General features: G+C 30.8%; 1 protein-coding gene across 1 annotated transcript; it reads left to right on the top strand.

Moving 5' to 3' along the window:
* Positions 1-455: 455 nt before the first annotated feature.
* Positions 456-2,648, top strand: LOC147808569 (cytochrome P450 3A19-like). The gene is made up of 2 exons (XM_087165210.1): positions 456-707; positions 2,368-2,648. Exons 1-2 carry the CDS (start codon positions 549-551, stop codon positions 2,464-2,466), a joined length of 258 nt encoding a protein of 85 aa, XP_087021336.1. The 5' UTR covers positions 456-548; the 3' UTR covers positions 2,467-2,648.
* The last annotated feature ends 23,118 nt before the right edge of the window (positions 2,649-25,766 follow it).

Below are 25,766 nucleotides of genomic sequence, written 5' to 3'. Positions count from 1 at the left end.
TGAGTTTTGCAACAGTTACTCACGGTTTTTGACTAATTTTTTATTAACTTAATAACTTTTTGAGTAAATTTTGACCATTATAAGAAATAAAAATTGTTTATTTATTATAACTTTTTTTTCCACTTTTTATGTGCTAATTATGAAAATGACGTGAAGTGTCAGGCTGAAGAGAAGCCAAGATTTTCCAAAAATAAAATGCGTTTTTTCCCTAATTTTTTAATGTTTGAAAAATTATATTTTCTTGTGCGAATAAAAACTTGAGAATTATTTATTGATTATAATGATTTTCTTCTAAATGAAAAAACTTCGACAAAATTGAACATTTTTAACAAAAATTATAAACTATTTGTCAGGTCTAAGTCCTAGATAATTCTTAACGGCGAGATGGTACGTATTTAGCTCATAATTATAGCTTTGTTTCAAGTTTGAGGCACTTTAACTGTGCCATTTTTATTTTCCTAGACGAAATAGCTTTGAAAAATATTATATATGGTGATACTCTTTCTGTAATTCTTTTTTTTAAAATTTATTTATTCACTTCTAGGTTCATGGATTCATCTAATGTTAAACATCCACAATATGCATATTTACCATTTGGCGAGGGACCAAGGAACTGTTTGGGAATGAGATTTGCTTTGCTGGAGATCAAGTTATGTATGGCTAACATATTGCATCATTACAGATTTAAAACTCATTCAGCAACAAAAGTAAGAATTTGTATGTTATAGATAACCCAAATTATAATATTTGTTTCGGTATTGGTTTTTGTTTTGTTTTTTACTTAATGTTTAAAGCAACACAGATGAAGAAAAGCTACTTAGCTTTAACCATTATGTATTCTAATTTTTTTATCATGTGTAGGTCACTTTATGTGGCCTGTTATTGAGGAATTAATATAAAATATTTTTTTCTTATATCCAATGAGCTGCACAAGTGCGCACACATGAGGAGACCTAGTGCGTTCTCCAGAAGTGGTATCCACTCTTTCAGGACCACCACAATGGGTGAGATACCGTTGGCCATGTCAATTTGGATGTCTAGTTTCTACCACACTAGATGGCAGCACCATCTAGTGTGGTAGAATATAAAATGTTTTAGGAGACATTTTTTTATATAATTCGGAAACTTAAACAGGCTGATCACAAGTATAAATATCTTGCGCCAAACTGCTCTCGATATAGAGTCACTACTTTTTTGTTACTTTTAGAGAACAAACATAACTAGAGAACTTATTTATCCCCAATATTCACAATGACTTTGAATAATAAAATTAGCTTGGTTAAATGTGAGGAGATATTACGAAGTTATAATAGTTTTAATTCATGTTTACATGAAAAAGTGTTTTATTCCAAAGCACTTTTTACGAATTTATTCATTTAAACTTTCTGCTTTTCTCGATACTTAATATTTCATTTAAGAAATGCTAAGAAGTTATTAAATATTTGGATTTAAGTGATCAATGCCTTTTTATATAATACGAGAAATAAAGCTCAAGGCAAGAGAAAAATGAACCACCCTGTATAACTTTTGATGTAATGATCGGATCTTCAAGTTCTAGAACCCAATCTTAATGGTTTGAGAGGGTCACCGCAAATATGCTAATTGATTACAGCAGACGATATTTTATTTAACCAAATCAGGCACAAAAATTCAGACACTTTATAGTTCCTGCGAAATCGAATTTTTAAAAAGACAGTTATTTAAAGTTCGATTTCTCAAAACCCATTCGACCGATTTTTCTAAGCAACTGACGCAGATCTTATTAACGCTCGTCCACAGCGGGATTCTCATTGCTTACGTTGTAGGGCCTACTGCGGATTTGCACCTTTAAATTGTTTATCTTTAAATTGTATGACTCTGTGAATGGAGCTGGTCCGGACACATAAGCTGTTGTAAAAGCGACACAATCGGACTTTTTTTTTTATCCGTAAATCATCAATCTGTTTTGTAAGTAGATTGTATATTGGTCAATTGTATATTATTGTGGCGATTGTGTGTTTGAGGAACTCAAATCAGCATTAAAAGCATTATTCTTTTAAGAGAGATTGATTACATAAAAACTGAATCATTTATATTTGTAGTAATCACAAATGGATCAATTCTTTGAAAAACAGAGTGAAAACGAGGTAGTTTTGCTGCAATTTTTTAAACTTATGCATGGTTTGCAGAAATTTTAAAAATGTATTTTTTCGTGACCTGCTTGCAATGTGAAATGGTGAAATCTTGCAATGTGAAATCTTAGTCACAATCAATGTGCAATGGTGAAATCTTAGAAAGAAAAATATTCTGCCAGAATGAAATTAAATTTTCTAAATAAAAATTTGAAATACAGCAAAATACAAAATTGTATTTGTGTTTTTTTTCCAGGTGCCTTTGGAATACAAGAAATACTCTGCGTTCCTCAGTGTTACCGAACTACCTTTGGCTTTAGAGAAAATTAATCCTAGTGCGGATTCAACATTGTAAAATTGAGATTGCACATTGGTTTTTATTTTCACCCGTGAGAAGATGGCATATTCAAGCAAATTGAAAAATATCAGCATGCATACTTCTTTTTGTAAATATGAATATAATCTTCAGTATTAAAACTATTTTGTGTATAAAGGATGGTTTATGAAAGAAAAATAAACAGTACTGAGGGAAAAAAATTGGATTTATTTTGTGTACATAAAAGTGATCAATGAAGTTATTTAAAATGTTTGTGTTTGATTTTTTAAATAAAAAAAAATACAGTTTATTGTTTCACTTTTAGTTTTTTGTAATACTATCTTACAAGTTGACAAACGTTTTCTACCCTTTGCCGCAAATGTATCATGTTTTTCATTATTTTGTACTAATTTAGGTCAAAATAATTTAGTAATAAATGCTAGCTATATTAATATAAAATAATAAATTATTTAGCATTAAAATAATATATCTGAGATTGACAGTGTGGAACATCGATGTCTTTTTCTGTGTTAAAGACAAAATCTTCAAAACACGGTTCACTTCGAAACAATAATTTTGCAAATGTGCAGTTATTTATATCTAAAATAAATAGTTATTTATCATTGAAATTTCTCTAATTTACTAAATCAATTGCTGATAAACTTATTGAATTAGAAGGGGGAAAAAATTTCAAACTACTTATTTCGTATTTTATATTCTAATACAAATAAAATACTACCTATAATCAAACTGTATTTTTTTTTTGCTGCTTTTAGACAGTTTTTATAATTATAAAGAGTAGCAAAATATATTTTATATGTTTTCTATATGTCATGTTGTGTTATCTTTATTTATATAGTTTCTTCAGGAGGGGCAAACTGCTTCATATCTCCAGGAAGCTGTTTGCTTTCTAACTTTTCCCTCAACTACTTTTTATTTTATTTTTTATCTGATGTGTCAATCCCAGATGAATGGGTAAAAGGCCCATTTGAAATAACGCATATCCAAAACGAACGATTAAGATATTGGCCTTTCTTTATTTCTATGAGCAACTTTAAGGAAATTTGGTAAAAAAATAAATTGGATGATACGATTAAGAGAGATGAATGGGTATAAATTGTTTGTGTAATTATTTGTTAACACATTGCTGACTATTTTAACAAGTAATTTTCCTTACTTTACAAGTTTTACTATTTAATACTAAAAATTTATTATAACTTTACGAGACCTTATACAATTGCTAAATCCGTGACTGTGGTTCACAGGTGCCCACTGGGATAAGCGAAATGAGTAACGAATAAAGTTCAGTGCCTGCCATTCGAAAAAAAAAAAGAATTGATAAACTTTTGTATCATTGCACGACGTAGGTGAATGTTAAACCTTTTATCATACAAAAAGGAAATACTAAGAGTTGAATAATAAATAAAAAATTTTGAAGTTTATTTTTATTGTTTTACTTCCACATTCGCTTTCAAAACTATAGCCGGGCACATGGGGTAATTTTCAGAAAAGTTGCCGGTCAGCAATGTGTTAAGTAACGGATATATTTTGTTACCGTGTTGAATGCCACGCTAATTTTTCATGGCTTTCTCGTCTAGTCAAACGGCAAATAACTACAAACTAAATGTTCAATTATTAGACAGATTTTGTTACTTTTTTGAAAGGTTTAGCAAGACATAGTTATTGTCTTGTTGGTTGGTCGGGGTGCCAGAGGCCGAAATGGCACTTTACCCCTTCATCATGAGATGAGGTGGAACACTGAGGTCAGGAGCATAAAGCTAAAGATGAGATGGGGGGGGGAATGGCTGATTGCCATGTGAGGAAAAGCTGTGAGATGACTTGAAAATGAGTTGAGAATAATAAACAAAAATGAAGTCCACTTTGCTTCTCCCATTCTAGTTTCGGATTTTCTTAATGTCAACGGATTGATCTGGTCTGACCCCGTCAGACCAGATGAGAATTATCAAAAACAACAACTAAGAGTTCAATCACCTATTTCTCACTCATTTCTTCCTGCCCTTCCGAGAAAATGTTTTCTCTAAGAGAGCTTAGATTTTATTTCACGTGTGAGATTTGAGATTTCTTCTCGAAAAGCTCAATGAGAAAAATATATAAAAATTATATTTTTAATGAAACTGGTACAGTATACAATTTAAATAATATGTATTTTTTCAGTTAGCTTTAAAGTCTAACATTGCCCAGATAACTTGTAGTAGACGTTGTTGATGTTACTAACATGTTTCTTCTAGACATAATCTGACGGAGTGTGACCAGGTCTGAGAATCCATTGAAATGCATGAAATCAACAACAAATAGGGAGGAAGCATTGATGCCTTTCCTTAAAAGTGCGGTGCAGTCTAAGATGTGTGAAGTTCAGTAATGATGGCTTTTAGCGCAATGTGGCTAGGTCTTTCTGCCTTTAGAAATATAGTAGGCACTTCACACGTTAAATGCAATGGGGGTCACCGGTGACCGGCAGAGAATTTGATCGTAGCACCTCGTGGGTCAACGGTGACCATCGTAGCCAAGATTAATAGAAACACATAATTCGAGTAATTTTTTTTAATACTATTATCTTTACTAAAATGGCTTGAAGAAATTAATGCAATATAGAACACATAAAAATAGTTTTATTTATATGCACAGATATGCCAACTTGCTCCGGGCAGCGAATAAACATTTTCAAGTGGTAGTTTATTAATTGTGATTCTTGGTTTAATAAATTAAATTCAGTAGAATTTTACCCACCACTATTTCTAAACAATTCGTAGGCGTCTATAATTCACCACTTTTTAACTAATATGTCTCGCTAAACATTTTAAAAAACTAGCAAAGTCTGTCAAATATTTGCAAATTTAGTTTGTAGTTATTTACCGATTGGCCTGATGGGCAAGTCATGTAAAATTAGCGGTGCATTCAACGTGTTAATGAGGCCGGTGGCGAGAAGTGAGAGGCTGCTGTTAGACCTCCAGTTGTAAGGAAGTGTTAGAGAAAGACCCGGCTTCATACCCTTATGCAAGTGATGCTGCTCCGGACACGCCAAAATAATTAAATAAACGGTAAATAACTACTAAACAAATTTTGAATAATTTGATTATTTTCTCTTGCGTTTTAAGGAGATTCAATATGACATGAGTATTTTAAAGTGGTAAATTATATAAGCCTACGAATTATTTAGAAATAGTGGTGAATAAAAACCTGCTAAATTGAATTTTTTAAATCAAGAATCACAATTGAAAAACTACCACTTTAAAATATATATTTGCTGTCCGAGCAAGTTGGCATCTCTGTGGAGGTGAAAAATTTTCAGTTTTGTGTTTTTATTCGAAATAGTATCTCTGAGCCAGTGGAGTAAAAGTAAGGGAGTGATGTCTTAAGCCTTCTTTTGCAAGGCGGTCAGTTACCAAGGCCATTGTCAAGGTTGTCAGCAAAACAGTAGTATGACCATTACATTCCCATAGATGCTCATAAGTGAAAGGGTTCAATGGAAATGAATATCATGTTGATTGGAAATGATCTTTAATTTGTTTATAAATGAAATAGTTGTTGTATCCAGTTGCTCAGGTGTTGAATGGGGCCGCGGCTCTCAGTAAGTATTAGAAGATTGGTATGGTCACCTTCATTCAGGACAGCTTCAAGTCCATCGTCGATTACTAACAGTTCACCTTGAAACACAGAAAAGAAGTCCTGATTATATGCTGAGAGAAAATCTGTCTTGTCTAGCAGACATTAAACAAAACTATTAATTCATACAGAGAACTCGCAATTTTAGTAAACTTCTTTATTTTTTACAGGGGAAAATTGCTTTAATTTATAAATCCGCGTACAATTTATTAAAGCTTTTAACTAGTTTAAAATCAAATTACTGGGAGAAGCATTATTTAACTAGTTTTAGTGTTATAGCATCAGTTTGAGATGATAGCTCAGTCCCATAAAAACAAATGTGTCAATTTCAGGGGAATTTTCCGTCCCTCTAAAAACTCAAACTCATCTAATTGAATTTTGTAACAAATATTTTGGACTTTTCTGTGCAATTATTTGGAAATCTTCATACGGTATGCTAAAAATATATGCTTTCAAATTAGCTTGTGAGTAAGAATATTTTTAATAGTCGTCATACCAATCCAGACAGTAATTAAGTCATGACAATTATCTGTAACTCTCAGCCCCTATAAAGCCCGTTTCTTCGGGGGTTCCGCACAGTAAAATTAATATGAGTAGAACATATATACGCATTACCCTCAAATGGACTGTGTGTAATATTTTCCTTTGAGAAATCTGTGAAGATATTATGAAATCTTGCCTGGTCACATTTTTCTGCCTTACTAAAGAAATGGGCATTCAATGAGGTAATGTACTTAGAGAGTATTTAAAAAATTAAGTCGTGTCTTAAAGTTTGATTCCTGACTTAGTTCTGAGCATTTGTAATTGATCGTAATATTTTATTCTCTACAATGTCAAGCTCATGCATCGAGTGATCTGATGCTGTTCACTATACTGGTGAAGTATGAGATTCTATTAAACATGTGGTTTGTACGCAAAGTAGTTTCTTTAGGTGAAGTGGCATATTTGAGTGTTTTCTTAGGAGTCGCCTCAGAGTTTTGAGAGCTCCGACAGTTTCTCACATGATTCTGTGCACTATACTTCGTTTAGTTCGCTCTTAAATAGAAAAGTTATATTTAAACCATTACTGGAGTTAAATTAAGGAGATAATAGACACTAGTTTACTCATTTTTCCCCTTATTAACATAAAATTTAAATAGTTGCAAAATTGTATTAGGATTTTTTTTAATAGAAAATTTACGTAAATTTATTCTGATGAATGCTATTAGCAATACCATACTGGCATAAAATTATTAAAATTAAACATACTATTCATTACAAGACAAATTTGTTTGGAGGAAAAACAAATTTTTAGAATCAAAATCTTCAAGGTATAGGTATGCGATCAAAATATAGTCACAGGTCACTCTGATAATATTAATATTTTATTTCAACTTGGCGAAGGACAGTAGCAGATGAATTAAAAGCAATTTACAAGACATGGAGTCAAACATAAATAATGACATGGAAGCCATGATTGAGTCCTTATGCGGCAATTTTGAGTAAGGAGAAATATTTATGTATGAATTTTATACACACTTAATCGTCCTAAAATGGTGATCTAGAGTTAGACAGTAACGCCTACTTTCTCTTCTTTGCTATACTCTGCAGTACGAACAGATGGCGTATGGTAATATCATCGTAAGTTAAACCACGAGCGACGTAAAAAAATTTAAATATTCTAAAATGTAATATAGTTGACAAGGTTAAAACTGTTAAAATTTTGTGAAATTTCAGAACATTTGGAGAAATTCCTCTCTTACTTAAAAAAAAATATTTCAACTTGATATTAAGATTTTCTTTCAAGCGCGATGGACGGTTACACATGAATTTAATGCAATCAGCAAGATATGGAAGAAGTCAAACACAACTGGCAGTAAAAGAAAGCTCCAATAGAGAGTAAAGAGGAAGATATACCCCATATTTTTATTTATTTATTTTTGACAGTGAATCATCGAAAGAGCGATGACTATTTTATACGCACAGTCACTTCCTCGACAGTGAATCACCCAAAAATAGTTTACATGCATTAAATAGTAACGCTTATTTCCACCACTGTATGAACAACTTGCATATGGAAGTGATGATCTTAACTAAAACGGAGAATAAACTTTGATTTTCAAAAACCTAATGTAGTTCACAAGATTAAAGCTGTTAAATATTTTTGAAACTTCAGTACATTTTGAGAATTTTCTCTTATTTAAGCGTTAACAACGAAACGGATAATATAAACTATCGTAACACTATCTGGCTATCTATGGAGTCCTATATCACCCCAACATGCCCTTGTGTTGACCTTAAATTTTCATCGATAAAAGCTTATGAATGACAGTCTTTTAAAAATATGATCGTAATCAATTTTCACCAATGTATCAAAACGCGATTATATTATTACACTAATAACATATCTACCAGTATTTAACACTAATAAATTCAATATATATTTAAAAATTTTATTTCTTCACTTTCAATAAGACAGTTAGCACAAAACTAAAGCACATTATACCAACGCACATAAAATTTGCGCAGACATCTTTATTTTCCGTAAATGTTGCATTAAATCCAAGATTATTATCAAATTAATAAAATATTATTAATTCTTAACAATGTTAAATACTGGTAGTTATTCTAATAGCGTATAATATAATTGCGTTTTGATACATTGATGAAAATTGATTAAGATCCTATTTTTAAGAGACTATTATTATCCATTAGCTTTCATCGATGACTTTGCAAGGACAAAACAGTGGCACGTAGTGACGATATAGAAGTCCCTATGATAGCCAGATACAGTTACGATATTTCATATTATCCGTTTCGTTTTTAACGCTTAAATAAGAGAGAATTCTCAAAATGTTCTGGAGTTTCAAAAATATTTCACTGCTTTAATCTTGCGAACTACATTAGGTAATTGAAAATCGAAGTTTATTCACATTGCTAGCCGTTTTAGTTATGATCATCATTACCATATGCAAGTTGTTCGTTCTGCGGAGAAAGTAGGCGTTACTGTTTAATGTATGTGAACCATTTTTGGGTGATTCACTGTCAAGGAAGTGTTGTAAAATGTTCATTGCCCGCTGGATGATTCACTGTCAAAAATAAATAAATAAAAATATTGGTTATATTTTCCTCTTTACTTACTATTGGAGCTTTCTTCTTCTGCCACTTGTGTTTCACTTCTTCCATGTCTTGCAGATTGCTTTTAATTCACGTGTAACAGTCCTTCGTCTGCATGAAAGAAAATCTTAATATCAAGTAGAATTTTTTTTTCCTTAAATAAGAGAGGAATTTCACCAAATGTTCTGAATTTCATAAAACTTTAATAGTTTTAACCTTGTCAACTATATTACATTTCAGAAAAGGAAAATGAGTCAGGTTTTTAATCTTTAAATTTGCGAGCTGCATTTATGGCAAAGATTCTTCAAATATAAATTAGGAGTGATAGTTATGGGGCATCGAGTAAAACCGCCTTCCTACTCACCTACTATTTTACTTCCAACCCAGAATCTTCATAACTGCATATTTAATTATTTATTTTAAAATCTAAAATTAGTATTGAATTAACTTAATGAGAGACAGAAGCCATAAAGGCACGGAGAGATAATTTCACAGAGCTCGAACTGATTTAGCGATTGAATTGTAAAAATTAATTGACATAAATTTCCTTGAAAATTAAAATTTTGGAGTAATTAGAATTTTTTGCTCGCCAACAACCGGAATATATTTTGATCAATCTTTCTTTATGAAGTTTTTAAACGTCAACATTTACTACAAAAACATTTGGAACATTTTGGTTTCAAAACATGCAATTATTTTTGCTTTCTGTGCCAACATTTTTTAATCGTAACGAAGTAGGCGATTACCAGGTTTTGAAAAATAATCACCTTTACTTAAAAAATTAACCTAAGGAATACAAATTGTGAGATTCAATTAGAATTAAAAAAATTAGAAGCAATTTTTCTCATTGATGTGACTTATAACAATTCAAATAAGGAACAGTTTTTATCTCTATTTAGTTTTTATTTCAAATTTTAAAAATTTCACTATGGAATTTAAGATTTATACCTAACAACAAGTATTCTCGCTCACTCTCTCTCTTTCTCTCTACTTTCGGGATTTCAACTCGAGCAGGAGCTTACAAAATAAATAAAGATCTCGTGAGGGAAAAATAAATTTTCTACAACAATGAATAAATAGTCAGAAACTAAAAGCAGAAAATATGAAAAAAAATTACGAAAAAGCATTTAATTTTAAAATTTGCACTTCGAAATTTAATTCCCTTACTAATCTCGTTAAAACTGTTATTTTTATTTCAATGCAAAAATTCATAATTCTTTTCAATGAATGTTTGCTTTTTACTGCTTTAGTTAACAGTTTACATGTTGATAAGTTATTAGCTCAATACTGTTATAGGTAGCGCAAATTTTAAAACAGTTCAGGAAGAAGCAAAGTAGTGAATTAAATATTCGACTATTAAAAAAAATTATTTGGGGTCTTAAATTAACTAAATCAGAAGTTTTAAATGTGTATTCCCCATCCGCGATCCATTTAGTATTTGTTTTGATCCATTTATTACATTTTCACTCCTTAACATCATGTTTTTCATGCAACCAAAATTTGTCGTCGGAATTAATAAAAGAATCCATTTTCAATAATTCTCAATATTTACTTCTATACTTCTACGGAATTACTCCCGAAATAGAAATATGACTCTATTTGGGCTGTCTTTAGGCTGAGAAGATTTATTAAATCTAGGTTTCTTTCTAAAAAAACAGTTCTTAATCTACAAAACTCTTGTCCGGCCAGTCTTGACATACGCTTGGACAATGACAAAATTGGAGGAAAAATGTATCGCAATATTTGGGAGAAAGATTTCGCGGGGTATACTTGGTGGTGCAAATGAAAACAATAACAGTCACCGGTGGTTGACGCAGCCTAAATGTAATTTCAGTGTCAGCCACCGGTGGCAGACACGGCCTAAATGGAAAGTCCAGTGTCAGCCACCGATGACTGACGCGGCGCTCAACGTTTTAAGGAAAGGCATCTATACTTCCTTCCTATTTGTTGTTGATCAGACTAGGTCTCTAGAATAAACAAATTAATAAAATCAATGTCTACTACAAGTTATCTGATCCATGTTAGACTTTAAAGCTAACTAAAAAAATATAAATTATTTAAATTGCATACTATACCATCTTTATTAAAAATTTACTTTTTATATGTTTATACTAACTAAGCACTGGATGAAATTAGCACACACGTTATAAATAAATACTAAGCCCTCTTGGAGATATCATTTTCTCGGAAGGGCAGGAAGAAATGGATAGTAAATTCGTAATTTGCCTCTTATTTCTGATAATTAGTGAGAAACATTATTTTTTCTTCTAATAAAATCGATAAGACGGCCGTTTTAATTGGATGAAACTCCTGTTTCCTTTAGTTTTACTCCAAATTTTAAACACTCTCGGCTATTCATTATAGTATCCAGAATAAATTTAATTTTATTTTGCTAAAACTTTTAAAAACTATAGAGTAATGTAATGTTTTTTACATTGTATTTAATTCGTCTGTTGCGAAAGGTAAGATACTTTTCATGAATTAAATTGGTTTACTCGTTATTGTTCTGTGGTAGGATTGCAGCCGCTGCTGTTAGATGTTAACAAAGGTTTCGCATATCAAAGAGGATGGAAATTCTTTCTAATGGTCTGTGACAAATTACCTATCCATTTAGAGCAGGGGTTTCCAACTAGCATGAGGCCATGGGCCGCAATTAAAAACACCAGTCAAATGGCGGGCAGCAACTTTATCGAAATTTTATATAGGACTCTTTTATGTTTGAAGGAACATTAAGTATTACTGTCAGATTTTTATCAAGTAGTATAAAAAAAAATTTATTGAATCACAAATTAAAATAAATAGTTGAGTTTCAAAAATATTTATTTGCACATTAAAAAAATTCTGGCTACAATAACGTTAATGTGCACCCATGCATTAAACAATTAATGTAAAACAGATATCAAATTGTTAAAATATAAAACTTAAAAGTATTTAAAACGCATATAGATTTTCTACGAAAATTGTCCGCAAAAAAATAACGACTATAGTATATTTGATTCGCGGGCCACAAAAAAAGGCTTCGCGGGCCGCATGAGGCCCGCTGGCCGACAGTTGCTAACCACTGATCAAAAGTGTATTGTGCATCTAAATAAATGTTCGTATTCTTTGTCTCACATCCACAAGAAAGACATTTCCGCCATTTCATAAAATTTCAATGTATTGTGCACATAATAAAAGGAAGATACCACATTGATAAGATTTTACTAGGATTTTCATGAACAAAGTACCTATAATAATTGCTAAAAATGGTTGTTGCTATTCTGCTATCTAATGTTGGCAACTATGTTACTTGTTTGATTTAAGATAGATGTTATCAGCAGGGCGAAAAATTTAAATATTTCTTTCGACATTAAAAAAAAAAAAAAATGCGAAATTAGTAGTTTGGAATAGTTTTATAAGTTTAATGAACTGAAAATATTTTACATTTTAAAAGCTTAAATGCAGTGTCTCTCTGGGCCAACGAGAATTCTCCGACTTAAGTTTACATAAGAGCCTGAAATACTAACAAAAAGAAAGGAAATTTAAGTGAATGAATAAATGAATAATATGAATGAATAAATAAAAAAATAAATTGAAAGATGGCCCAAGTAAAGGAATGTTTTCTTAATGTAAAATAAATGCTCAGAACCGTTATACTTTGCATTTAAACTATCTGCCTGCTTGCTTTAAAAAACAATTTCTTAGGATATTGTAACAATCTATTAAAATATATATATATTAATTGGTAAATAAAAACAATAATAACATAAAAATACAATAAAAAAATCCCAGTAACGATAAAAATTAAATGAATAGTTGCAAAAATAGTTATTTTTATTTTCTTATTTTTTTCATTTTTCTTTCGTAGATTAATGATTAAGAAAAAATAAATCTTTCTTTTATAGGCTAACTCGTAAGTCATATAGAAATTCTTCAATTTAGCATTATAATCTCAAATTTGAATGAAGTTTCATGGTAATTCAGTAACTATTTTTCTAATTTAATTTGTTAGCAATTTATTATAAATCAAATTTCATGAAAATCTATGTATGAATTTCAAAAAATCTAGAATTTCTGAAAGCAGGAAAAAACTTGCACCATACTTTTTTTCATATTTTATAAATAAATTAAGGAAAATTATTTAATTTATGAAATTGTTTCAATATCATACATATTCCTCCTCATGCGGAGGACTTGTAACTTTTTGTGCAAAAATTTTGTGAAAGAATTATTTAGCCCGTGTTTCCCAAACTTATGACTTTTGTGTACCCTTTCTAAATTTTTCGTAACGTTGATTACCACTAAAAAAATGAATGTATTTTTTACTATAAAAAAATTGCACACAAGTTAACAATTGAAACTGCCTGCCGATAATTATTAACAGTTTACCCTGCAAAAATATAGAAAAATATGTAATCGTAAATTTTCATGACTATCTTTGTATTTAAGTAAACTTTTTTGAAATTTTCGCTTGATGCAAGATATGTCACATAAGAACGCGTACCCCCACTAAACTGTTCCCGTACCCTTGGGGGTACGCGTACCACACTTTGGGAAACACTGATTTAGACCATCATCGATATGGTATGAAAAAAACAGACACGTTAAAATAACATTAGAGCTGCGAAACTTTGAACCGTAATAAAATAAATTCCTTTCATGTATTTTTATAATAGACGTACGATTCATGAGCAAAACTGGTTCAATTTTTAAATATTCTGCACAGTCAACTTATAAGAAACCATGTGGATGCATTCTGATGTATGAGGTTATGGTGAAAGCCCCATGTCAGGCTCCAGACACCCATATACTTAAAAACAAACGAAAAGTCCTTGCCGTATTCAAGCTTTGTGATCCCGATTACTAATAATAAATCACGCCTACTATTAACTCAAATATATGTGATAGATGAATAGAAAATGGGATTTTTCAAAATATGAGACTTTTTATAAAATGAAGTAGAAGAATGAAACATATATAATATTTTATTTACTTATTTATTTATTTCATCATTTTTTATTATTTATTTATTATTAATATTATTATTTTGGAATCGGTGTTACAGATAAAAATTATTTAAACAGCAATTTACTCAGCTTATCAAAAAATCATTATCAGCGACACTCTTAACATATACTTGATGAAGCACGTAGTTTTTGTATTAATTAAGGCAAGAGAAAAACATTCAAATTATAATTTAAAATGGGACAGTTGTGGCAAAATGTTGAAAAATAATAATCTTAAAACTATTCGAGTTAAATAAACTCATTATGTTTTCTAAGTTTAACCTTTATAAGGATTATAAATTAATCAATAATAATAAAATGATATATAAAAGGTGGAATGATAATGTCCACAAAAGAATATATTTCTACTCTGGCGAGCATTTAGAAGCAAACATTTTTAGCAGGTGTTCTGAAATTTTCAAGATAATTAGCAAAGAAATAAGTATGAATTTTCAGTGTGAAAATTAATTCTTCTAAAATTACTTTTCCATTTATTTATTTATTTTATTATCTTTTTATTTTTTTGTTATTTATTTATTTTTTTACTATTTATTTATTTTTTATTATTTATTTGTTTTTTTATTATTTATTTATTTTTTATTATTTATTTATTTTCTTATTATTTATTTATTTTTTTATTATTTATTTATTTTATTTTTTATTTATTTTTATTTTTCTCGGCTAGACATACTGATTATCCAAAGCAAGTTATGCAAAGTTTCTCTCAAAAGAATTATTTTCATCTTGTAAGCAGCTGTAATTAAATCGATGCATATTAAGGAATTAAAAAAATAGTGTCTATGAAAAACCAAAATGTTAACGAATTCTTATGAATACTCTGCACCAATTGATAGATTTGTTTCTTCCTTTGTTAGAAGCAATCTCACGCATTTATGATACTTTAATGAAGGTAAAATTATACTAAATAAATAAATTTCATTGTATTATATTACATAAATGAGGCAATTTTTTTAAAAAAAATTATTATTTATAATAATTTCCTTTGGGGTTCCATGAAAGTCGAAGACATAGCAGTTAACAAATTATAAAACGCACTAGGAGAATTTATTTCCTCGGATGGGAGGGGTAGTGTTAGAGTAATAGTTTGTTCATTAATCGTCATGTGCATTAAATGGCCTCAAATTATTCCACTAACACATTAGTTGACTCTCTTAACACGTTGAATAAAATGGGGGTCACCGGTGACCTACGTAGAGTTTGTTCGTAGCACCAAGGGTGTCACCGGTTACCGGCGAAGTTAAGATTATTAAAAACACATAGTTCGAGTAAATTTTTTTATATTATTATCGCTACTAGAATGGCTTGAAGAAAGTAATGCAATATAGAAGAACAAAAATATTTTTTAGTTATAAACACAGAGATGCCAATTTGCTCCGGACAGCGAAAAAATATTTTCAAGTGGTAGTTTATTAATTGTGATTCTTGGTTTAATAAATTTAATTTAGAGGATTTTTATCCACCAGTATTTCTAAACAATTCGTACCCTTATATAATTCTCCACTTTTTTATTTTATCTATGTCTTGCTAAACCTTTTAAAAAACTAGCAAATTCTGTCTATTATTTAAAAATTTAATTTGTTGTTATTTACCGTTTGGCCAGACGAGCAAGCCATGTAAAATTAGCGTGGCATTCAACGTGTTAACAAAATATAGCCGTTACTTAACACATTGCTCACCGGCAACTTTTTTGAAAATTACTCCATGTGCCCCACTTTTTAAAATAGTCACCACTAGATCACTGCTAATATGATTGCTATGACTCTTGACCGGTCACCAACGATTGGTCACGAAAACACAAGTTAACTCGTGACTGGTCAGCAATGTGTTAATAGATACCTACACAAAGAAATTATACCCATTCATCTCTCTAAATCGTATCATCCAATTTCTTTTTTTAAATTTTTTTACCAAAATTTCCTTAAAGTTGCTCATAGAAATAAAGAAAGGCCAATATCTTAATCGTTCGTTTTGGATATGCGTTATTTCAAATGGGCCTTTTACCCATTCATCTGGGATTGACACATCAGATAAAAAAAAAAGTTGAAGGAAAATTTAGAAAGCAAATAGCTTCCTGAAGAAATGAAGCAGTTTGCTCCACGTGATGAAACTATGTAAATAAAGATAACGTAACATGACATATACAGAGATGCCAACTGCTCCGGACACGCCAAAATAATTAAAAAAAACGGTAAATAACTACAAAGTAAATTTTGCAAATATTTGACTATTTTGCTTGCCTTTTAAAAGGTTTAGCATGACGTAAGTACTTTAAAGTGGTGAATTATATAAGCCTACGAATTTTATAGAAATTGTGGTGAATAAAAATTTTCTAAATTGAATTTATTAAACCAAGAATCACAATTGATAAACTACCACTTTAAAATACATATTTACTGTCCGGAGCAAGTTGGCATCTCTGCATATAGAAAACATATAAAATCTATTTTGCTATTCTTTATAATTATAAAAACTGTCTAAGAGGACCAAAAAAAAAAAAAACAGTTTGATTATAGGTAGTATTTAATTTGTAGTGAAATATTTTTTTTCTTTCTTTTCGATTGGCAGGCACTGAACTTTATTCGGTTCGCATTAGAAGATGCCAGAGTTGTTACTCATTTTGCGTTACCCAGTGGGCACCGGTGAACCAAAGTCACGAAGGCGAGTAACATTGCCTACGCCACACTGCCACAAACCCGCTTATAGGGTGGGCCACATTCATACATAACACACAACAGAGAACAACAGAAGAGAGAGAAGCATCCATGCCCAGAGCGGAATTCGAATCCGCGGCCATTGGCTTCACAGTCAGGAGAGCTAACCGCTCGGCCACCTTGCCGGCTGTATTAAAATATAAAATCCGAAATAAGTAGTTTGAAATTTTTTCCCTTTCTAATTCAATAAGTTTATCAGCAATTGATTTTGTAAATTAGAGAAATTTCAGTTATGAATAGCTATTTATCTTAGATATAAATAACTGCACATTTGTTTCGAAGTGAACCGTGTTTTAAAGATTTTGTCTTTAACGCCGAAAAAGACATCGATGTTCCACGCTGTCTATCTCAGATATATAATTTTGATGCTAAATAATTTATTATTTTATATTAATATAGCTAGCATTTATTGCTAAACTATTTTGACCTAAATTATTACAAAATAATGAAAAACATGATACATTTGCGGCAAAGGGTAGATAAACTTCTGACAAGTTGAAAGATAGTATTACAAAATACTGAAAATGAAACAATAAACTGTATTTTTTTTCTATTTTAATTTAAAAAATCAAACGCAAACATTTTAGATAACTTCATTGATCACTTTTATATACACGAAATAAATCCAATTTTTTTTCCTCTGCACTGTTTATTTTTCTTTCATAAACCATCCTTTATACACAAAATAGTTTTAATACTGAAGATTACATTCATATTTACAAAAAGAAGTATGCATGTTGATATTTTTCAATTTGCTTGAATATGCCATCTTCTCACGGTTGAAAATAGAAACCAATGTGCAATCTCAATTTTACGATGTTGAATCCGCACTTGGATTAATTTTCTCTAAAGCCAAAGGTAGTTCGGTAACACTGAGGAACGCAGAATATTTCTTGTATTCCAAAGGCACCTGGAAAAAAAAACATAAATACAATTTTGTGTTTTGCTGTATTTCAAATTTTTATTTAGAAAATTTAATTTCATTCAGGCAGAAATTATTTTTTATTAAGATTTTACCATTTAACACACTGCAAGCGGGTCACGTAAAAATACATTTTTGAAATTTCTGCAAACCATGCAAAAGTTAAAAAAATTGCAGCAAAACTACTTCGTTTCCACTCTGTTTTTCAAAGAATTGATCCATTTGTGATTACTACAAATATAAATGATTCAGTTTATATGTAATCAATCCCTCTTAAAAGAATAATGTTTTTAAAATTCAGCTATAGATTCTAAAATGTCATACTTTCAAATTCAGCTGGTAGCTAACGTAATAAAAGGCCTGCTTAATTTGATTCGAAATATGCGACCACTCATTTCATGATGTCACTTTCCTCATTATTGCTTTTTGCATTGTTTAATAGAGACAATTAAGAGCTAAAATATTGAGAATTTTTGTTTGTTTCGCAGACATCAGTTTGTAAGCAACGCCGAATTGTTCCCCCTCTCTCACTGCGGGGCTCTTAACACTAGGTTTACGGGACGCGTCATTTCGAGTTTTGTAAGGAAAATTATAAAACCCGTTGGAATTTTTATTTTATCTCTTGTAATGACTTTTAACCATTGATCGAAGTAAATACATATTGAAGGCTATTTTCTTCAAAAGCGTTGAAATATTGAAATTCTCTAGGTGGTATACCTATCTCTACGGATATGCGTCAATTTGACGCGATCACAATTTAGACAAAAGTTTAACTAAACAAGCAATTATCACATCAATAATAAATAGGAATGTACCGACAATACTTGGATTCGTTATCTCAAATAAAACAAGTGATAAACAACTGTTGCCGATAAGCAATAATAGAAAGAACAAACGCAGAATGTCAATTGATGTCAGATTTTGAAGGTTTCAGTTGCATTGTAATTAACTACAACGATTTTTTTTTAAATGTTGTATTTTGTATCTCACTACTACAAACTAATTTGGATTTCAGTAATTACTTGAAGGAGACGAACTTTGCTGGAGAACTTAATGTTCAAAATGGTTTTGAATAAGAAATTGGATTACATTAAATATAAGGCAGTAATTAAGAAATATTTATTTATACTTAGAATAAATTTATTTTCTGAAAACAATTTTTTTCGAATTTGTTCACTCAACTTTTGATGACTTTTTCAACAGCGAATACATAATTTAAGAAACGCGAAATTATCGAATAATAGCAACTTTTTGAATTGTTTAATGCTCTTTTATTTCCCCTAAAAAACTTAAATACATCAAAATACGTTTCTTTTCTTTGAAATAACATCAATGTTTTACGAGCGTGCATCCGCATGTTAAATTGTGACCAAAGTGATTAATTATCTATTTTGCGTAATAGTCAGTTTAAATATTAGTTATACATGATTTTAAATACGTAATCTCTGTTAAAGCTCAGCTGTAGCCCCGGGGTCATTTTCATTGATTCCACTAAAGGACTTGAGATGATTTGTACCCATCAAATTCAAAAAATTAAATGCTCTTGAATCGTATTTCTTTTTTTATCCTAACTATAAAAGTAGGTGCTAAAAATCGCTACAAACTACTGTTTTTTATTTTTTGTTTTGCACTACTTACTACACCGTTTTTCTTTTTAAAAAAATGTACCACACTACACTACAAACTACAAAAAAAAGCAGCGACTTTAGTAGTTTCACTTCTTTCAGTGCACTACTTCCGACCACTGATCCTGTTATTCTAGGACATACAAATTATTAAAAAAAACATTATATTTAATACTAAAATTGGTATTACTTGGTGATTTAATTCATTACTTTTACCAATTAAAAAAATTCTTTAAAAAATTCAGTTTTTTTAAATTTCTAATTAACTGATTCAGTGTTGCGCCTTCTTTCAAAAATTAATTAAACGTGTACCCTCTTCCTAATATGAAACTAAAATCATCGATCATCACCTGTAGTTCCTCAAGCACACAATCGCCACAATAATATACAATTGTCCAATATACAATCTACTTACAAAACAGATTGATAGTTTACGGATAACAAAAAAAAAGCCCGATTGTGTCGCTTTTACAACAGCTTATGTGTCCGGACCAGCTCCGTTCACAGAGTCATACAATTTAAAGATAAAACTAAAACAAACGATTATGTGCGTATTTCGACTAGTGGCAGGAAGTACCTCGCTACTACTACTATAGTCGCTATACTACTGTAACTAAAACTACTGTAGTCGCTACTTTTTTCCGTAGTTTGTAGTGTATTGCTCTTCTTTTAAAAAGAAGTAGTGTAGTGAGTTGTGTGATACCAAAAAACAGTAGTTTGTTGCGATTCCTGGCAACTACTTTTAACGTTAGTTAAATGAAATTCAAACTCAAAACAATTGTCGATTCTGATTGGTGCAAATCCGCCGTAGGCCCTACAACGTGAGCAATGAGAATCCCGCTGTGGACAAGCGTTAATCAGATCTGCGTCAGTTGCTTAGAAAATTCGGTCGAATGGGTTGTGAGAAATAGAACTTTAAATAACTGACTTTTTAAAAATTCGATTTCGCTATAAAGTGTCTGATTTTTCTGTGTCTGATTTCGTTAAATAAAATATCGTCTGCAGCAATCAATTAGCATATTTGCGGTGACCCTCTCAAACCATTAAGATTGTGTTCTAGAGCTTGAAGATCCGATCATTACATCAAAAGTTATACAGGGTGGTTCATTTTTCTCTTGCCTTGTGCTTTATTTCTCGTATTATATAAAAAGGCATTGATCACTTAAATCCAAATATTTGATAACTTCTTAGCATTTCTTAAATGAAATATTAAGCGTCGAGAAAAGGAGAAAGTTTAAATGAACAAATTCGTAAAAAGTGCTTTGGAATAAAACACTTTATCACGTAAACATGAATTAAAACTATTATAACTTCGTAATATCTCCTCACATTTAACCAAGCTAATTTTATTATTCAAAGTCATTGTGAATATTGGGGATAAATAAGTTCTCTAGTTATGTTTGTTCTCTAAAAGTAACAAAAAAGTAGTGACTATATATCGAGAGCAGTTTGGCGCAAGATATTTATACTTGTGATCAGCCTGTTTAAGTTTCCGAATTATATAAAAAAATGTCTCCTAAAATATTTTATATTCTACCACACTAGATGGTGCTGCCATCTAGTGTGGTAGAAACTAGACATCCAAATTAACATGGCCAACGGTATCTCACCCATTGTGGTGGTCCTGAAAGAGTGGATACCACTTCTGGAGAACGCACCAGGTCTCCTCATGTGTGCGCACTTGTGCAGCTCATTGGAAATAAGAAAAAAATATTTTATATTAATTCCTCAATAACAAGCCACATAAAGTGACCTACACATGATAAAAAAATGAGAATACATAATGGTTAAAGCTAAGTAGCTTTTCTTCATCTGTGTTGCTTTAAACATTAAGTAAAAAACAAAACAAAAACCAATACCGAAACAAATATTATAATTTGGGTTATCTATAACATACAAATTCTTACTTTTGTTGAATGAGTTTTAAATCTGTAATGATGCAATATGTTAGCCATACATAACTTGATCTCCAGCAAAGCAAATCTCATTCCTAAACAGTTCCTTGGTCCCTCGCCAAATGGTAAATATGCATATTGTGGATGTTTAACATTAGATGAATCCATGAACCTAGAAGTGAATAAATAAATTTAAAAAAAAAGGAATTACAGAAAGAGTATCACCATATATAATATTTTTCAATGCTATTTCGTCTAGGAAAATAAAAATGGCGCAGTTAAAGTGCCTCAAACTCGAAACAAAGCTATAATTATGAGCTAAATACGTACCATCTCGCCGTTAAGAATTATCTAGGACTTAGACCTGACAAATAGTTTATAATTTTTGTTAAAAATGTTCAATTTTGTCGAAGTTTTTTCATTTAGAAGAAAATCATTATAATCAATAAATAATTCTCAAGTTTTTATTCGCACAAGAAAATATAATTTTTCAAACATTAAAAAATTAGGGAAAAAACGCATTTTATTTTTGGAAAATCTTGGCTTCTCTTCAGCCTGACACTTCACGTCATTTTCATAATTAGCACATAAAAAGTGGAAAAAAAAGTTATAATAAATAAACAATTTTTATTTCTTATAATGGTCAAAATTTACTCAAAAAGTTATTAAGTTAATAAAAAATTAGTCAAAAACCGTGAGTAACTGTTGCAAAACTCACTGCTAACGACCGTTATTTCCTATGTAAGCAGAGACTTCGAAGGAGGGGATTTGCCATTTTTTAGTGTTTTGTACGATGGGGAGGGGGGAGGTATTATACAAAGTACGTACATTATAAGCATACACCAAATTTAAATTTGACTCTTTCCTACACATGTATTATGCATATGTTTGTTCTTAACGTTGAATTACACCGCTTACTAAGTATATATTCTCGTAATGTACTCATTGCATCTACCAGCTGAAGTTTTCACTGGCTGATATATTATTTAATTTTTGAATTTATATATAAGGCACGTGGAATCTGAAGAGATTAAAACTTATATTAATTATAATTATTATTTTGGTGTGGCAGATAAAGAAATTTCGTTTCCCTTTTTAAATGTTTCAATGTGAGCGTATTGATCGAGGTACCTGACTTTGGCACTAGCCTAATTATCTGAGACTAAATAGCCAAATTCAACAGGCGAATGCGGCCGAATGACTAATATACAGAACAGTAAAATGTGTGATATATACACACACATAAAAAAAAAGATTTGAATAATAATTGATATGATACGAGTGTGATTACAAGAAGTCTGAATCACAGAAAAAATAAGCTACTTACAGAGTCGAAAAAATAAATATATACAAAATTTGAAACTGAGTGAGTAAAAACAAAATCGAAAATCAAGTATATACATATTTACAGCGGAGTGAAAAATAGATGATGTAGATCTTAATCGGAGAAGAGAGTAATAGTTGGGAAAGATTACAATTCCTCAATGCCTCTCCTTCCCCCATAATGGACTTCGCAGGTGTACAGAGGAGTAATTTACTTCTAGAAGAGTGAAAAAAAATATATATACGTTCTTTTCTTTAATCTAAAGTAAATTTAAACAAAAAGCATACAAATAAAAGAATGGTAACCGTTTCTTTATTAATATATTTGTAAGTATATATCAATTAACTTTTATCGATATATTTGAGGGAGAATAATAATATTAGTAAAAATAAAAATTTTCCGGAGCATGCTGAGCACTTACAGGCAAAACAGTAAAATTGTATGCGCTTTGCAATTTTTTTTTTCAGTGATAATTCAGAAACAGCGTAAAAGCATCAAAAAATTAACATTATCTTTAATATTCAAAATTATTGAATACTCCATAGCAAGATTTTCTATCTTATGTAAATGTCATCGACAGTGTCGGTATTGCAAGCCATGATGGATCAGAGGATAGAGCGCTAACCTTTCAATGAAGTGACCTGAATCCCAAAAATCGCTTGTCGAAACGAATTTCGCATCCGGCTTGCCCTGATCACAGTGCTAACGTAAAATATCCTTAGTGGTAGATGGATCATGGGTTGGAGTCCCGATGCAGCAAGTTTGAATAAAAGGTCGCCTTAATATCAGCAAACCACTGACCCCTCATGGCTTCATATATATTTGCAATATGTATGCAACTCAAAATAAAATATTTAAAGCATTCAAGTAGTTTATCTATGATATTCTACGCGCACAAATCAAATTAATGCTTTATTTGTACTAAAAACCTGTTCTCACTAAAAAGTGTCCTTGTACAATTGTAAAGAAGCCTAAACAATTATGAGATTTCAGAGCAGCTAGCAATTTGATAATATGCATAATCGAGTTCTATGCGATGAATTTTGCCGCTGATTAAGAATAACTATCATAATGTGCTTATTACATCTACCAGTTGAAGTTTTCATTGGCAAATGTATTATTTAAACCTAAATAGGTATAAATTCCAAACTTCTCATAGCTCAGATGAATAAAATGATTATTATTTATAATTAATATTTTGGTGCGGTAGATAAACAAATTTCCATTTCTGCAAACTGAAGTAAATTTTAACAAAAAATCATATAAATAAAAGAATGGTAACCGTTTCGTTATCAATATATTTGAAAGTATACATGAATCAACTTTATCAGTTAACCATTAACAGCATATTTGTGAGAGAACAATATTAGTGTAAACAAAAAATTTTCCGGAGCATGCTAAGCACTTATAGGTAAAACAATAAAATTGTATGTGTTTTGCAATTTTTTTTACTGTGATAATTCAGAAACAGCGCTGAAACATCAAAAAATGGACATTATACTTATTAAAAAAAACTATTAAAAACTCCAGAGCATGATTTTCTATCTTATGTAAGTGTTAATGAAAATGTCGGTACTGCAAGCCATGGTGATTCATGGGATAGCTCTCTAACTTTTCAATGAAGTGACTTAACACGTTCACGCCTGGTGTTGCGCCTGAAAGCGAGACGAAAAAGAGAAAACACTGGTAGTTGAACTATTTCAATTTTAGATAATATTCGGGAGGAGTTAATCTATTCTCAACAATAACAATTCACTGTAAGGAAATTTATCACGGTGAAGAAGCAATTCAATATAAAAATTGCATCCGTTAAAATAATAATAAAAATCCATAACTACCAATTGTTTTTAAACAATTGGTAGTTATGGATGTTTATTATTCCCGGAAAAAAACTAAAAAATTAAATTTATTTGTTACCAGTTTCTACTCCGGTGCGCCACCCCGGCGTGAACGTGGTAAACAATTTTACGATTTCAGAACAGCTATCATTTTGATTATATGCAGACGAGTCAAGTTCTATGCTTTGCATTCGTGACAAAGAAGAAATTCTCATAATGTGCTCATTGCATCTACCAGCTAAAGTTTTCACTGGCGGATGAAATATTTAGTTTATTGATTAAATTCGACCATCGCATATATCTGTGCGTCTGGGGCCGTTAGTGGTCTTTAAGTTAGTTCTTCCTGGTAACTCATATGTGTTTGTTATCTTAGCATCAGTCCCGCTAGGGGCTCCAACTAATTCATCTGAGTTCTTTCTGGTAATTGGAATGCAATTGGAGTAATATCTATTATTAATATTTTGTTGTGGTAGATAAGAAATTTTATTTCCCTTTTTTAATGCTTTAATGTGAGCGTATTGATCGAGGCACCTGACTTGTGGCACTAGCCTATTCATCTGAGATTAAATTGCCAAATTCAACGGGCGAATGCGGTCGATTAACTTATATACTGAAAAGTAAAATGTGCGATGTATACAAAAAAAAAACTGATTTGAATAATAATTGATAACATACAAGTGTGATTACAAGAAATCTGAATAACAGAAAAAATAAGCTATTTACATAGTCGAAAAAATAAATATATACACATTTTCAACGGCATGAGTAAAAACAAAACCGAAGAACTAGTATATACATATTTAGAGCGGAGTGAAAAATAGATGATGTAGATCTTAATCAGAGAAGAGAGTAAAAGTTGGATCAGATTATTTTACATCTCTACATCCCCTCTCCCCATAATGGGCTTCGCAGGTGCACAGAGAAGTAATTTCATCTAGAGGAGTGAAAATGTATATATACAGGGGATTGTGTTAATGTGTGTTTGAATACAATAAAACTTAGTTAAACGATAAAGATATTGTGATGTCAATTGTTGTATCAACCACTAATTTCCACTCAGACTTAATGAAAAATTTCACTTTGAACAGCAACCAGATGATTTCTGAAAAATTCAGTATTCACTTCTCACCGACCTTGGTCACGTTAGTGGTTTCGGTCAGATCAATTTTTCTGAAGCTTCGGTCTGAACAATTTTGATGGAGATTTGGTCTGAACAGCTTTGATAGGCCTTCGGTCTGAACAACTTTGATGGAGCTTCGGTCTGAACAATTCTGATGAAGCTTCGGCCTGAACAACTT

The sequence above is a fragment of the Parasteatoda tepidariorum genome, chromosome 5, assembly GCF_982258835.1.
Source record: "Parasteatoda tepidariorum strain Cologne lab strain chromosome 5, Ptep-v5.0, whole genome shotgun sequence".
Taxonomy (NCBI): domain Eukaryota; kingdom Metazoa; phylum Arthropoda; class Arachnida; order Araneae; family Theridiidae; genus Parasteatoda; species Parasteatoda tepidariorum.
This window is presented reverse-complemented; position numbering and strand designations above follow the sequence as displayed.